Below are 16,406 nucleotides of genomic sequence, written 5' to 3' on the forward strand. Positions count from 1 at the left end.
TGTTTTACCATATAAAATCTAATTTGTTGCAGTCATGTTTAGAATAGGAATGTGATCATGCAAATTGTAGTGAATCTAGGAATATCTCTAATATTCCTATTAGGAGTTGATTACCTATTAAGAGTTGCAATCCTAAAAGGGTAAGGATTTTACCTATCTTACTATCATAAATAAAGGCACAATGGCTTGATATAACACACACCTCACAATTAAATCTTTCTCTTCTCTCTCTCATTACCGTTGACCTCCCTCTTTCTATTCCCTTAGACTAGTTCAGTTAAATAGACCTACAACACGTTATCAACACGCTCTTGCTAGAAATTAAGGAACTGACAGATTGTAGGAGGAAGCTATCTTTTACAAAATTCAAAGGCTCTTATTTGTTTTCTACCAATTAGGTACGCTTAAAATAAAGGAAGATATTTGAAACGACCTTGAAGCATGAAAACATTCCCCATGATGCATGAACCCACATATGTTTATATTTTCCTTCCGATATATATATATATATATATATTATATGTTTCATATATTTGTCAATATATATATATATATATGTATATGTTTCATGCATTATGCAATTAAATTGCTATTTGGAATTGTGAGTCAAAGCATATAAATAAATTAGAAGCCATTGCCCCATAATTTGGCTAGCCTATAGCAGCCCGTAGCCCACTGGCCATGCCATGCGCCCCAGCCCGCTTCTCAAAGACTTGTTTGCTGGGCTTAGCTAGGTTTCCCAGCTTCGGCTAGGTTTCCCAGACCAAACCCGCGGCTAGCTTTTTAGCTAGACCTGCACCTGTGTCTAATTCCCTGGCCCAAATGCCAGCAGCTGCTACTGCTGGGCTCACCAGCTTAGCCTGAGGCCTAACAAGCATGCAGCCAAACTTGCAAGGCTCTTCCCCCATATTATTTTCCTTCCACAATCAACCCCATTTGCTCCCGATGTATTGAATTAATTAAAAGTAACATGCATTCCATTAATCTGATAATGAATCCAAAATTATTAACCTGAAGATCACTTTTGGACTTAACAATTCTATAATTTATTTTTATACTTTGAATCGTTGACATACTTTCGTAGTCCCGAACCTCTCACACTTGAGTTCTTGAAGAAACTCAAATGCACTATACTTAAATTAGCATATTGCACTATACTCAAATGCATTAATCATTCATAAAACTAAATTGAACCTGTAGTTTAATATTTAGTGCCTTTGAAACCCGAAGTTTTCATTCAAAACTTACCACCTGAAACCTATAGCTTTCATGCATAAATTAAACCAATGCATGTGTATAGAACCCGAATGTTCTACGATATATGTCTATGGATCACCATATGACTAACCACGTTTTTGTTGTACCCTCTGTTTTAAGGACATGTCGAACTTAAACAAGCTCGATTTCACCGCTTTGGAAGTATCTGGAAGAAACTACCTAAAGTGGGTTCAAGACATGAAGCTCCATCTTACTGCAAAGGGTATTAGAGCCACCATTAAGGCACCTGCAGATGACAAACCCATTGACAAAGCTCAGAAAGCTAATGCAATGATTTGCATTCGAAGACACATCCATGATGCACTGTAGATCGAGTACCTCACTGATGAGGACCCACGCACCCTCTGGCTTGCTCTGGCCGACCGTTTTGATCACTAGAAAGACATTTACTTGCCTAAAGCAAGACACGACTGGCAACACCTTCGCTTCCAAGACTTTAAGTTCGTGAATGAATACAATTATGAAGTTTGTAGAATCCGATCACTGTTGAAGTTCTGTAAAGTGGAACTAACCGAATCAGATCTCTGAAAGAATACCTATTTAACTTTCCATGCCACCAATATTGTCCTGCAGCAACAATATAAGGCATAGAAGTTCACCAAATTTTTGGATTTGATCTCTGTTTTACTTCTCGTTGAAAAGCAGAACAGCTTTTGATGAAGAATCATCAAGCTCGACCGACTGGCTTAATTGTCGTGGCTGAAGCGCATGCGACCAATTTTAGCAGCCATAAACGACGTAAAAACCGTCGTAGCCATGGCAATGGGTGGCATGCCCCACCACGAGCCCAAGGTCCATAGAGTCAAGGCCCACCTAAGGGAGGAAATGTGACCCAGCAGCGCCAAGCCCTTACCCCTAAGGCCCCAAACTTCAAGAATAAGGGAAAAGCTCCCGTTCAATCGGCTTTCACTAAAATGAACATGTGCTACCGCTGTGGATCAAGGGCTCATTGGTCACGCATATGCCGAGCTACCCCCGAGGGTATTGCCAAATATCATTCCCATCGTGAGTTTAACTTTGCACATGTGGATCATCTCGAAAATACTACTACATTTATGGAGATATCAGATCTTCAGAAGGCATCAACTCCTATGGACAAATAAATTTTAGACATGTTTTAGGGTGTTTTACCCTTAGTAGCCAAACCCACTAGGAATGGTTGGACCCTCCCCCCTTATTTTTCTAGGTTTATGGTTTAATTTTGAACAATTTTTCTAAGTATTTTGAATAAATTGTTTGGTTTTGGTTTGTTTTGAATTATGGATTGTTATATTATGGATATTATTTCTCGAATTGATTAATCGAATGAATGGAATTATATTTATGCATGTGACTAATTCTATCAATTTATTTCTAGGTATATGTCTAGTGGGGAAGTTAGTTGTCTGGTTGATAATGCCACCACGCACACCATATTGCATAAGCGACACTATTTTACTAACTTTTTACCTCAGAAAGCACCTCTGACAACTTTCTCAGGCCCATCCAACATGATTGAAGGATACGAAAAAGCCCATATCATGTTGTTCAATGGTACCGTCTTAACCATTAAAAAGGCCCTCTATTCTCCACGTTTCAAAAGAATTTACCTCCCTACGTTGGATTCCCGCCATGCAAGGTGTGTTCTTTAGGGAAGTTGAATACTCAACCCTCGATTATAAAGATTATTCACGACTTTCCTAAGTTTCTTCAGAGGATTCAAGGGGATATTTGTGGACATATCCAACCAACATGCGGACCATTTAGATACTTTATGGTGTTGGTTGATGCATCAACATAATGGTCACATGTTTGCCTGTTGTCCACAAGCAACGCTGCCTTTGTGAAACTCTTAACACAAATTATTAAGTAAGGACTCACCACCCTAATTATCCGATCAAGTCAATTCGATTGGATAACGTTGGAGAGTTTACGTCACAGACTTTTGACGATTATTGCATGTCACTGAGGATTGAAGTAGAACATCTGGTACCCCATGTTCACACCCAAAATGGCCTGAGAGAAACTTTCATAAAGCGCCATCAATTGATAGCTTGTACTTTGGTTATGTGAACAAAATTGCAGGTATCTGCCTGGGGTTACATAATATTGCACGTAGCTATGCTGGTCTGCCTAAGGCCCATTTCTACCCAACCTCATTCACCATTACAGTTGGTTACTGGATATGAGCTTGATGTCACATTTACGTGTGTCCGGTGTGCAGTCTATGTGCTAATAACGTCGCCACTACATACCAAAATGGGTCCTCAGAGAAAAATGGGAATCTATGTCGATTATGATTCGCCATCAATTGTTCGTTATTTAGAACCCTTGACAAAAGATCTCTTTACCGCACGTTTTACGGATTGTCACTTTGATAAGACAGTTTTCCCATCGTTATGGGGAGATAAGCATGCTAACGTTCCTGGAAAACGTCGCGAATTATCATGGTATGCTCCCACTATGTCTCATTTAGATCCCCGCACTGCTAAGTCTAAAACTGAGGTACACCGAAAGATAGATCTTCAGAACGTTGCTCAGAGTATGCTAGACGCTTTTATAGATTTAGCAAAGGTGACAATATCACATATACTCGCTGCAAACACACCAACAAGGATAGATGTACCCTATATGCGTCACCATCTCACATGGGAATGATGAACCGTCCCTAAAGGTAAGGAGGTCGTATCTTCCATGTAGCCCATCACATTGGCGGCTAGCCAATCATCTGCTCGGACCCTAAAGCATGGTAGACCCCTTGGTTCAAAAGATTCACATCCTCGGAAGAGGAAATCTACACCAACTAGTGACCCTAGTTTGAATTTGACCATCGCTCACTCATCTGTTCTAACACATGAGGTTATTCTAGATTACGATCATGTCTTAGATGAGACAAAATGGCCTCCCGAGAATCACGAGATTTCGGTCTACTACGTAGTATTGGATGAGGTTTGGAATCGAAATGAGATGATCATCGATGATGCACTTGTGTACACAATAACTACTAACATCATGCATTTCCGTTGATGAATGCCAAAGTCGAACAGATTGGTCAAACTAGAAACAAGCAATCTAGGTTGAACTTGATTCGCTTGCGAAACGTAAGGTGTTTGGACCTATTGTTCCTACACCACCACGAGTGAAGCTCGTTGGCTACAAGTGGGTTTTCGTGAGGAAACGTAATGAGAAGAATGAAATAGTGCGATAAAAAGCATGCCTTGTAACGCAAGGCTTCTCTCAGGGCCCTGGGATTGATTACGAGGAGACGTATTCCCTCGTAATGGATGTCATAACATTCTGCTACCTAATCAATTTGGTAGTTTCTGAAAAACTGAATATGTAGCTTATGGACGTGGTAACCGCATATCTCTATGGGGATCTAGATACGGAAATATTCATGAAAGTTCTAGAAGGACTTCCATTGACTGCTTCAAATAGTTCTAGACCATGGAACACTCTTTGTATTAGATTGAGGAAGTCATTCTATGGATTGAAACAATCCGAACGGATGTGGTATAACCGTCTGAGTGAATATTTGACAAGTTAGGATTATGTGAACAATGAATTATGCTCATGCATGTTTATTAAGAAGTCACATTCCGGATTTGCAATTGTTGCAGTTTATGTCGACGACATGAACCTCATTGGAACTCCTGTAAAGCTTGAGGAAATTGCCGCGCACTTGAAATCGGAATTTGAGATGAAAGATTTTGGGAAAACCCAATACTGTCTCAACCTAGAGATGGAGCATTGTTCGGATGGAATCTTAGTACATCAATCGAACTACATCCAGAAGGTGTTGCAGTGTTTTAATGAGGATAAAGCGAGCATTCGAGTACACATATGGTCGTTCGGACTCTAGATGCTAAATGAGATCCCTTCCATCCAAATGAGGATGAGGAAGAGATTTTGGAACTCGAAGTTCCATACCTAAGTGCAATTGGGGCTTTATTGTACTTCTCTCAATGCACTAAACCTGACATCTCCTTCGCTATTAATCTTTTAGCTGGATACAGCAATGCGACCACATGCAAGCACTGGAATGGAGTTAAAGATATTTTCCGCTACCTCAAGGGTACGATAGATTTTGGCTTGTTCTATATCCGCGAATCTTCGAGTGTTGCCGCCCCTCTCGGTTCTTGGATTGATTCCTTCCTTGTTGGTTAAGCAGATGTTGGATATCTATCTGACCCATATATGACATGTTCTCAAATAGGTCATGTCTTTATCGTTCGAGACACTGCTATATCTGGGAGGTCTACCAAGTAAACGCTAGTTGCGACTTCTTCGAACCATGCTGATATTCTCGCCTTGCATAAAGCATCGTGTGAGTGTTTTTGGTTGAGAGCCGTCATGGAACATATTTGAAGCACTAGTGGTTTTACTTCTGTTGTTGACCTTCCTACGAGGATCTTTGAAGACAATGCAGCATGTATCAAACAGTTAAATAAGTGATACATCAAGGGAGACAACACCAAGCACATACCACCAAGTTCTTTTATTCTCATCAGCAACCACAACATCAGAACATTGAAGTTAAGCAAATCCGTTCCCAGTACAACCTGGCCAATCCCTTCACCAAGTCATTGCCTAAGTCTTCTTTTTAGAAGCAGTGTTTATTTTGTGTATGTGTGTGACAAATCCTTGTAAATTTCTGTTTAGTTATTAAAAGAGTTGCACTTTTCAACGGTAAAGTTAATCACATATCTTAACAAAACAAGATGATTTTCGATCTTTATGAAAATGATGCAGCCAAAGTATTTGTTTTTCTTCTGTATATGTAATAACTCTTTGGGGACTGAAAATTCTTGTAGGTACCTTGGAATGACTTAATTTTCTGATGGGCAGTTGATAGTCAATTGTTGATAAGTGTTGCTCTTACAATGGAGCCCAACAGATTTACGATTGCCATCAGCCCTTGGCCCATCTTTTTTGACCAGCATAGTGCATAACCGTACATATATAACTCACCCATCCCACATTTTTCACACTTACTTTGAGTCTGATGATAGGGGCATGCACACATAGGAAAGATTCTACCAAAGATAGAAAGAGGGGGAGACAAAGTGACATAATCTAGATACAAACTAGAACTTCCCCCCATTTAGTGGAGAAGATTTTGATTTGGTAGCTTGTCTAACGAGTTAGTCAAGCTACTTTCACAAAGAGAGAGACTGTGTGCATTTGAAAGTTGTACCTACGTGAGATTAGATGATATCTAAATATAAAAGACTCATTCTGTTTGAAAATGCCCATCCTTACAGCTGGTCAAAGTGCCCTTCCCAAATTTCGTTCCATTAGTGAGATTTGAAAATTTTCTTTCACATAATATGAGAACATGTATATTGAAAATTGTACTTATATCAGATCATATGAGAGCAACTCCAGCGTTGGAGCCCTCCCCCTGGCAATACACTATTCAATCCACCTAATGAACAGTAACTGCCCTTAATGAACAGTAAGTAGCCCTGGCAATAGAATTTGCATCTCCACCGTTACACTTCAATAGCCCTGGCAATAGGCAATAAAATATTAGTATTTTTTTTTATTATAAAATAATACAAAATAATTTTAATTGTAATATCGGATAAGATTTTTAATCGTTCTCGGTGCGCCACGTGTCATTATCCGAAGTATTATTAAATAATACAAAAGAATACAATTATTGGTGATGGATTTCTGATAAGATTATTAACCAATCACGTCGCGCCACGTGTCATAATCGGTTCACAATCTTTGAGGATAGATTTCCATCAGATTTTTAACGAATGACGACATGCCACGTGTCATAATCCGTTCACAATCTTTGAGGATAGATTTCCATCAGATTTGTAATGAATGACGGCATGCCACGTGGCATTATGCAGAACCTAATCATTTCTGAATCCTCTAATAATCCACCATCCATCCTCACAAATCTCACACCAAAATTCTCAAGATCTCTATCGTTATTCATAGTTTCTGCTTCCTTATTCACAAAAATTTGTATCATTATTCATAGTTTCTATTTCTTTCTTTCAATGTCGTCTTCTTCTTCCTCAAGGATGATGTGGGAATACAATCAGGAAGAGGAAGAATTGTTTAACGAATCTGAAGCAATCTTCAATCACCAGAGGGTAAGAAATGAGAGGGAAGAGGATGAGGAGCGTCAAATGAGAAATGACGAAGTAAGAAGGGGCAGAGCCTCACATTCCCGTCGAGTCATCCAAGCTGCGGCTCAGATCTGCAGGCCCAGCCGTTCCGGAAACCTTGATAGAAGCAGGCAACGACGAGGTATGGAACTCTTGGATGATTATTTTGTTCCTAATAGTGCATTCCCTGATACGTACTTTAGACGTCGTTTTAGAATGGAACGACATTTGTTCAACAAAATCATGATTGCTGTTTGCAACCATGATTCTTATTTTGTGCAAAAAAAAGATGCTTTTGGTGCTATGGGTCTACTGCCTGAGCAAAAAATTACTGCTGCCTTGCGGATGCTTGCATATGGAGCATCTGCAGACCAAGTGGATGAGATAACGAGGATGGGGCAATCAACCATTCTTGAGTCCCTGATGAGGTTTTGCGGAGCAATCGAATCTATCTACACCGCTGAGTACCTCCGCAAACCTACACACATGGACTTGGAGCGGCTGTTGAAGAAGGCGGAGATGCGTGGCTTTCCGGGGATGATTGGAAGCATTGATTGTATGCACTGGACGTGGAAAAACTGTCCAAGTGCATGGCAAGGCGCTTACGGGGACAGAAAAGGAGCAAAAAGTATCATTCTGGAGGCGGTGGCATCTTTTGATACATGGATTTGGCACGCCTTTTTCGGGGTCCCGGGAGCTCAAAATGACATCAACGTCCTTGCCCAATCCCCAGTGTTCAACGATGTCTTGCAAGGAAATGCACCAAAAGTTACGTATGAGGTCAACGGACGTATGTACGACGGGCCATACTACCTAGCTGACGGCATCTACCCGCGCTGGTCAACCTTTGTCAAAACAGTGCCACGTCCACGGAGTGCAAAGGAAAAACACTTTGCAAGCTGTCAAGAGGGGTGCAGGAAGGATGTAGAGCGTTGTTTCGGTATCCTCCAAGCTCGCTGGGCGATCGTCAGGGGTGCTGCCAGATTGTTTGATGTAGAGTCGCTTCGATCCATCATGATGACGTGCATCATTCTTCATAACATGATTGTGGAAGATGAGTACGATTATGAAGCCGTTGATGAATATGAGCCAGACCCGATGAACAATTCAAGAACACGTATATATTGTGCTCATGACGCCACCGATGAGCCCGTGCAACATGAGCCATTACAAAGGGATGGACGTTACAATGAAAGGCTCATTCAACGATATACTGCATTTCAAATGCCAGACATGCACAATGCCCGACAAATTGACTTGATAGAGCACCAGTGGGCATTGAAACAAGCTGAAGATAATTAAGTTCATTTAGTGTGTTTTTTTTTAATTTGGTATGTTTATGTTATTTTATTTGGTGTGTTTTATTATTTGGTATGTTTAAGTAATTTTTTTATGTTTATGTTTATGTAATTCTTAGTATATGTAATTCTTAGTATGTTTATGTTTATGTAATTTTGTTATGTTTATGTTTATGTAATTCTTAGTATGTTTTATGTTTATGTTTATGTTTATGTAATTTTGTTATGTTTATGTTTATGTAATTCTTAGTATGTTTATGTTTATGTTTATGTAAAGGACTTTTAATTAGAACGATGGACTTTTAATTATTTTATACAAGGACTTTTAATTTGAACAATGGACTTTTAATAAATAACTTACCAAATTAATTTGAATAAATATTCAAGAAATTGGAAACAACATAAATAATACAAACAATAAATAATAAATTACAACCCAAAGTGATTGGAAAATTATGGGCTCCGATTACAAAAAGTACTTTATTCATCATCACTTAACCAATTTGTGGTGCTAGGATGATCTTCTGTTGCGGTGCTAGAACCACCTTGGCTTGCTATTGCTTCTCTTGCACGCCTCCTTCGCACAACGTCCGCTTTCTCTGATTTCCAAAAAAATTTAGAATTTGGAGACTTCCCTTCTAAAGACATGTTCATAATCTCACGATCTTGTTGAGCCCGTCTTTCTTCTCTAACATGTTCCCTTTCTTGCCTAAGTAGCTCTCTTTCTCTCTCATTAGCATAAAATTCTCTCTCAACAGCTGCTTGTTTTGATGCCTCTCTAGCCTTTTCAGCCTCATCTTTCGCCAGGTCCCTTGCCAAAGTCAATTCACCTTGGCGAGTAAGTTCTTCCATGAACTTTGCATAATCGTTCTTGGAAGCACTACCTTTTCTCTTTGAAGCCTTCTTACCTTGAGGCCTAATTGGAAAACGGGTCGAACCCGACGCGCGTTCAGGGAGGGGCGTTTCGGGCACTTCTTCTGCATCATCTTCATGAACATGATCGGGTGTAGAGTGTAGAGGGGTGCTGTTCATGTGCACTTCTGGACCGACTGGCACAACTCTAAATTTAGGACAATCTTTGACAATATTCCAACATTCCCACCGGTTGAATGATTTATTTTTGCTTTTGGTTTTGGCAGCGTACCAAGCTTGTGCTTGAAGTTCCTACACAATAAAAATAAGTAACAAATAAATAAGTAACTAGGAAATACATACATATATATATATATAAGTAACAAATAAATAATTTTAATGAAAATAAGTAACTAGCAAATATATACATATATATATAAGTAACAAATAAATAATTATAATGAAAATAAGTAACTAGCAAATACATACATATATATATATATATATATATATATAAGTAACAAATATAATGAAAATAAGTAAGAAGGCTTCAAGTTTAGTAAATAATGAAAATAAGTAACAAATAAATAATTTTAATGAAAATAAGTAACTAGCAAATATATACATATATATATAAGTAACAAATAAATAATTATAATGAAAATAAGTAACTAGCAAATATATACATACATATATATATATATATATATATATATAAGTAACAAATATAATGAAAATAAGTAAGAAGGCTTCAAGTTTAGTAAATAATGAAAATAAGTAACAAATAAATAATTATAATGAAAATAACTAACTAGCAAATATATACATATATATATAAGTAACAAATATAATGAAAATAACTAAGAAGGCTTCAAGTTTAGTAAATAATGAAAATAAGTAACAAATAAATAATTATAATGAAAATAACTAACTAGCAAATATATACATATATATATATAAGTAACAAATATATATATATATATTTATATGTCATTTTAATCATAACATGGGGCTAGAGTTCCAAGTTTAGTAAATAAATAATACAAACAAACAAATAAATAAATAATACAAACAACATAATTATAATGTAACAAATAAGTAACAATAAATAATAAATTGTTACCTGATCCGAGTAATTTTCCCCACTTCGAATATTATTACTAGCTTGTGCCAAAGCGTCTCTCCACGTACTAAACGATTGGCTAAGTAATTTCCAACGACTGGACATCGATTCTTTGGTTCTTTTCCCACCAATTTTCTCAAGAAAACTGGTATGAATAAGACTCCACATTTCTCGCAACTGCATCTCATTACCCGTAAGCGAACTATGAGTAACTTCAACCCAGCTAGTACACAACGCAACATCTTCAATAAGCGACCAATTCGTACCTGCACCAGTGGTCATTTTGTTGAAAAAAAATGGATTCAAACTTTGAGACAAAGAAAGGAATGTGATTGAAAGTAGTTGAGAAAATATGAAATTGTTGTGTAAGGTAGATGATAATGAGAAGGTATTTATAGAAAAGTAAAAACAATTTTTTTTACAATTTTTTTCAGATTTTTCAGATATTTTTTTGAATTTTTTTGAATTTTTTTGAATTTTTTACATTTTTTTTAAAATTTTTATTCAATTAATTAATCTCTGCCGTTGGATATAAAAAAATTTGAATTCCAACGCTCCAGATTGTGCCACGTGTCACAACGGTAACTTTTCAGATTTTTTAAACTATTTTTTCATTTATTTTTTAATTTATAAAGCATTTTAATATCCACCGTTGATCTTAGATCGAACGGTGGATATTAAATCTGACATTTTTTTTTTTTTTTACCGTTGAGATCTAACGGTCCACATTAAGTGACCGTTAGGATCTAACGTACCGTGGGAAGCCACGTGGCTTCCCAACGGTAACTGACAAAAGCTTTTTTTTTCTGATTATTGTGTCGGGACGCGCCCCCACGCGCGGGTGGGGTGCACGCGCCTGACACAAAAAAAATTAAATAATACGCTGACGCCACCCTGGCGTCAGCATGGCGTCATCCTCAGCTCGGGCTCAAGGCCTGGCAATCCCTCACGGGCCTGGCCCTCGGGCCTCCCCCATCCCCCGGCCTGCCTCACGCTGGAGGCCATCCACCGGCCCTCGGGCCTTTGTTCTGGAGACTGTCCCCCGAGCAAAAAGCTACGGTGGGAATGCTCTGATATCTACGGATAGGGCAAGAAATGGCGTAAGCAATCTTCATCGGAAACCTAACCATTAGTGCATTTACCGAAAGTGGCCACACTAAATTGGCAAATTCCAGCACGTGCAGACCAACTTTCCCACGTGCGAGGGGAATCCCTACTCCCATTGGCCCCATCCTCCTCTCTTCCGGACAAGCCCGAAGACCCTCTGGCCTCCTCCCACCCAGCCTCCCACCATTTTCCCATCCCTAATCAAATTCCCATTTTCTCGAGAAACAAACAGAAAATATCACAAAAGGAGATCAAGAGATCCAATCTCTTCGCCTCCAACACCAAAGGGGTGGCCTGACATCAAAACACACACGCACACACTCACCACAGCAACAATAAGAACCATGTGGCGGAGACTGCTCTCTTCCTCTCAGCTCAAAACCTTAACCCTAGCCGCCGCCGGTAGTGCAGCCGCTCCATGCCGATCGGCTGCTGGACCCGCCCGCTCTCTCCTCCACAAGCCCCTCCCTCTCCTCCCTAGCTACTTCAGCACCACCGCCGAAGCTGGTAATCTTTTCCACTTACTCGTCGCAAACCCTAATCTTCCTCTCAGATCTTTGTCCGATGGGCGGGATTTTGATTTGTTTGTTTTGTCGCAGCGACGACTGGTGTGAAGAAGGTTGAGGAGGTACAGCCCATTGCCACCGGCCACGAGCGAGAGGAGCTTGAAGCTGAACTTGAGGTAACACTTTTGTTTTGTTTTTTTTTTTATTTTTTTTTATTTTTTTTTATATAATTTTTATAATTATTATTGTGGACATCGAAATTTCGGGAATTTTTCGTGTTTACAATTATTTGTAAGTTATTGTAGTTTTGTAATGTGAAAACTGTTTGGCTGATGAGAAAATGAGTTTGTTAGGAAGTGACAAATTTTACCTATTTCTTTGGTTATTAATTTTTGTTGCTCAGTTGAATTCTGGTTGACGATGTGTGCTCATTTTCGTATGTCATTGCGTTGAGTAGTTGAGTTCTGATTGACGATTCACACTCAATTCATGTGTCATTTTCATTAATCGATATGCAAGCGTTTATTTTCTTTGGGTTTTAGAAGTTCAATGCATTTTCTTGTTCTTTGTCTTCAGGGAAGGGATGTTCTAGAAATCAACCATCCTGTTGGTCCTTTTGGCACAAAGGTAAGTGCTATCTTGTGAAATTTAGATTGCTTAGTTTATTATCTTGGCGTAGCGGTTTCCAAAGTTATTTGTGACTTAATTTGTGGTTCCTTCAGCACGAGATATACCATGTGGAAGCTGATTGTTCTTGTAAATTGCTTTAGGAATTTCTTTGTGGGTTCTGTGATGTTTATTGTATTGTTATTTGTATATTTTCTGTGATTGACACTTATTTGAAATGCACTATGCTGACAGAACCCAAAAACACCATTGGGTTTCAAAGTAGCACTATCTAATTCAACATTTGCACCCAATTGAGCATATCTGGTATATTCATTCACATTTGCACCCAATTGGGCATAATACTTTGTGAAAATTGAAAAGCTAGGTACCTTTTTTATTTTTTTTTTATTTTTATTTTTATGGTCAAATGATAGATTTTATCATATGAGAAGTTAGATTAGCCACCGACAAGGTTCAAACCTACACCGTCATGCAAGGGCTCAACTCCTTTCCACCACTGGTAAAGGGCCTTTGCAAAAAAGAAAAAAAAAGCTAGGTACTTCACTTTTATAAAATAGTTTCTCTTATTCTATTTAAGCATATTCTTTTATTAAATAAGAGATAGGCATAGCTGTTAGTGTTAATTTCATAATTCCTAATTGGACTTGTCTCCACATATTAAGATATTTACTTTTGTAAATAATAAATTATTTTCATGTACATAGTTCCAGGTTGAACTATGGAGATAATATAAAAAGTTAAAAACTGTAACCTCAAAGCATCAAATGTGGAAGTGTCTTAAATGGACCTATAGGGTCTTCGATTCAAAGTTCAAATTGTCTACAATTTGAGGCATATTTTCTAAAGCATAGTTTTGAGTATTAAGTATAGAAGTCATTTTACTTTATTTCCGGTTTTGTAGCTAAAGACCAAGCTGTATCTGAGTAATGGGTTTGGAACTTTGGACTGGACTGATTGAGTCTGGTTTTGGGAAACCATGCAAATAAGTAATCTAGGATTTCTTATGAAATGGGTTGTTGATTGTTTCAAATTTGTGTGGGATGCTCTAATCCTCACAATGTTATACCAAATTGTTTGGTTTTTGTGAAATGAACACTTATAAAACACTTGTATTTGTATCATTATATGATGTAAGCACAGTTTGTCTGTCTGGCACTGCTATCTCTTAATTATTGTAAATGCCCCTAATTCATCTCAGTTTGGCTCTTTAATGATCAATTTGAATCTGTCATGGTCTAGAAGAGAAAAGAATACTAATTTTTTCATATATAAATAGTCGGCTACATGTTCATTTTCTATGCATCAAAGGCCATTTGTGATATAAAGTGTGAGCACTTTCAAAGCAGTTGCTATTATGTTGGTTTGGCCCCTTGGGGTCATTTATATGGTCCTACGGTGGAATAATAAGAATTGCTTGAGTCTGAAAAAAAATGGAAAAGAATCTGGATTTGATTTATGGCGGGGGAAAACTGAACTAAATCAATTCGCATCCCTATCTTTAGAGTTTTAATTTATATGTTCTGGACCTCCTTTGAGGGAGGGAGGAGGATTAGTTTGCTTTTGATTTTTACAAGAGGCCATGATGATTTCATGTGTATACTTGTCCCTTATGTTATTATAAAAGGGGACAAAAAGAGATGAAATTCTAATTTATAAAATTTTGGCCTATAGGAAGAACCTGCGGTTGTCAAGTCCTACTACGACAAGAGAATAGTTGGGTGCCCTGGTGGTGAAGGCGGTAGGTACTTCTATGTTCATTGTTTCTCTTCTCCTTGTATGTGCAGATCTATGCTTGCTCACTGCTTCGTTTTTAAAATAATGATTCTTCTGAATTTAAATTGGTATCATTTTGATGTTTTTTTGTTGTATTTTAATTGCAGAGGATGAGCATGATGTTGTGTGGTTTTGGCTGGAGAAAGGCAAGCCACATGAATGCCCAGTCTGCGCACAATACTTTGTGGTAAGTGGAGGCTTAAACTTGATGGATTAATTTTTTTGGGGGGCTTCCTGATCTGGACTGGATGGAAACGAGTCCAAATCCAGATATGGACTTTTATGTTATTATTTGGATGATGATCCAACGGAATGTGTTTGGAACAGCTGGTAGTGTTTTGATCCATGACTGTCATTGACTCATTATTGAGACTTGGCAGCGTCAATCAATTTCATGCAACACAGGTTGTGTGAGATTTTCCAGTCAAATCCTTTAGGGGTTTTGATAAATGATGGATCATAATGCTCTATCATTTTGCATTGGACATGCTGCTGCTTATTTGCTTCCAGTTAGGCTGAACTGTTCTCATTTATTTCGTTTGATGCTTCCACAGCTTGAAGTGGTTGGACCCGGTGGATCTCCAGACCATTCCGATGACCACCACTGATTTGAATCGACCAAAATTCAGGAGGGAGATGGAGAGACGATATCCAATATACGCTGCAGCTATAACTTTCAAAATTGGAAGCCTTTTGTTTTTGTTTGGTTGATTGATGTTTAGTTTTGTAATTTGTGGCGGTTGCTTTTGCAACATTTGAGATAGAACCTCTGATAATTTAGACACAGGGAACAACCTTCCGGAACACTATGGATCTTCTTGTAAGGACGCCCTTCTCTGCATTTGCCAAAATAATTGATGGGTACTGCTTGTTCATTCTTTTCCTTGAACGGCTAGTTCATCGCTATCTACTTGTTCGTTGGTATTCTAAACACACGCTGATCCTAGAGGCAAGTCAAACCATGAAGGGCTTGAATTAGGAGATTGACAGAGCAATTGATTTACCTTGGTCTGAGATTTTCTAGTATGCTTTGGTGTATTTTAGTGATTGGTAATGTGTAATTGTTGATCATAAAAGTTACAATGCATATGCGGCGCACATGCAAAGTAACTAAGAGCTGATTACGTCCTATGGTCATTTAAATGTTGATGCGAGTATGCAAATTCACCGTTGAGCTTGGTTGGGCGAAGAATTTGAACGTGGTGATGTGATTGAATGGGTTGCTAGCTTTTGGGTATAGTGACTTCGATTGAGGAAGGAACACTCTTGGCTTTGAGTTTTAGAACTTGAAGATGAGGTTATGCAAATCACTACAGTAGCCTTTAATATATTGGTGAAAATATAGGTCCGCCGAAATGGTATCAAATTGTTAAGTACAAAGATACTCAAAAGAAATGAGTGTCTTAACCATAAAAGTGGTTGGGTAGCCTGTGTGCTGAAATTTGAATGTAACCTGAGAGTAACCAATCATGGAACACCTTACTTCATTGAGAAGGTTGTCTCTCGACGAAAGAATCAAAGACTTTTTGTCAACTAAGACTTATGATAAAAAGTCAGCCACATATTCAATGAGAATCCCCATCTATCCGGTCGGACGAAACTCCAAAGGGAAACTAACTCTACAACTCCAGCCTTGTCTATTCAGTTGATCGCCTTCACACGTTGCTTCTTGAACACCCCGTCTATCAATTCAGTCGTCATCAATTAGATACCAACCCAAACCCATCAA

General features: G+C 38.3%; 2 protein-coding genes across 2 annotated transcripts; one reads left to right on the forward strand and one right to left on the reverse strand.

Moving 5' to 3' along the window:
• Nucleotides 1-5,474: 5,474 nt before the first annotated feature.
• On the reverse strand, nucleotides 5,475-10,980 carry LOC137740637 (uncharacterized). The gene is made up of 3 exons (XM_068480471.1): nucleotides 10,662-10,980; nucleotides 9,223-9,850; nucleotides 5,475-5,659 (listed from the first exon to the last, which is right to left on the reverse strand). Exons 1-3 carry the CDS (start codon nucleotides 10,941-10,943, stop codon nucleotides 5,475-5,477), a joined length of 1,095 nt encoding a protein of 364 aa, XP_068336572.1. The 5' UTR covers nucleotides 10,944-10,980.
• Nucleotides 10,981-11,895: 915 nt separating this feature from the next.
• Nucleotides 11,896-15,552, forward strand: LOC137739480 (cytochrome c oxidase subunit 5b-2, mitochondrial-like). Its single transcript, XM_068479057.1, has 6 exons — nucleotides 11,896-12,275; nucleotides 12,368-12,450; nucleotides 12,851-12,901; nucleotides 14,576-14,642; nucleotides 14,785-14,864; nucleotides 15,232-15,552. The coding sequence occupies exons 1-6, from the start codon at nucleotides 12,113-12,115 to the stop codon at nucleotides 15,283-15,285; spliced, it is 498 nt and encodes a 165-aa protein (XP_068335158.1). The 5' UTR covers nucleotides 11,896-12,112; the 3' UTR covers nucleotides 15,286-15,552.
• Nucleotides 15,553-16,406: the final 854 nt, after the last annotated feature.

Source organism: Pyrus communis, chromosome 7 (genome assembly GCF_963583255.1).
Source record: "Pyrus communis chromosome 7, drPyrComm1.1, whole genome shotgun sequence".
NCBI classification, from domain to species: Eukaryota; Viridiplantae; Streptophyta; class Magnoliopsida; order Rosales; family Rosaceae; genus Pyrus; species Pyrus communis.

Excerpts from the sequence above, each read along its gene's own strand:
- LOC137740637 (XM_068480471.1), bottom strand. The coding sequence starts at position 10,943 with ATGACCACTGGTGCAGGTACGAATTGGTCGCTTATTGAAGATGTTGCG. Across the intron at positions 9,851-10,661 it reads GGGAAAATTACTCGGATCAG|GAACTTCAAGCACAAGCTTG; the intron begins GTAACAATTTAT and ends TTTATTGTGTAG. Across the intron at positions 5,660-9,222 it reads AGCAAGCCAAGGTGGTTCTA|GAAGGTCAACAACAGAAGTA; the intron begins GCACCGCAACAG and ends AGATCCTCGTAG.
- LOC137739480 (XM_068479057.1), top strand. The coding sequence starts at position 12,113 with ATGTGGCGGAGACTGCTCTCTTCCTCTCAGCTCAAAACCTTAACCCTA. Across the intron at positions 12,276-12,367 it reads CAGCACCACCGCCGAAGCTG|CGACGACTGGTGTGAAGAAG; the intron begins GTAATCTTTTCC and ends GTTTTGTCGCAG. Across the intron at positions 14,643-14,784 it reads GTGCCCTGGTGGTGAAGGCG|AGGATGAGCATGATGTTGTG; the intron begins GTAGGTACTTCT and ends TTTTAATTGCAG.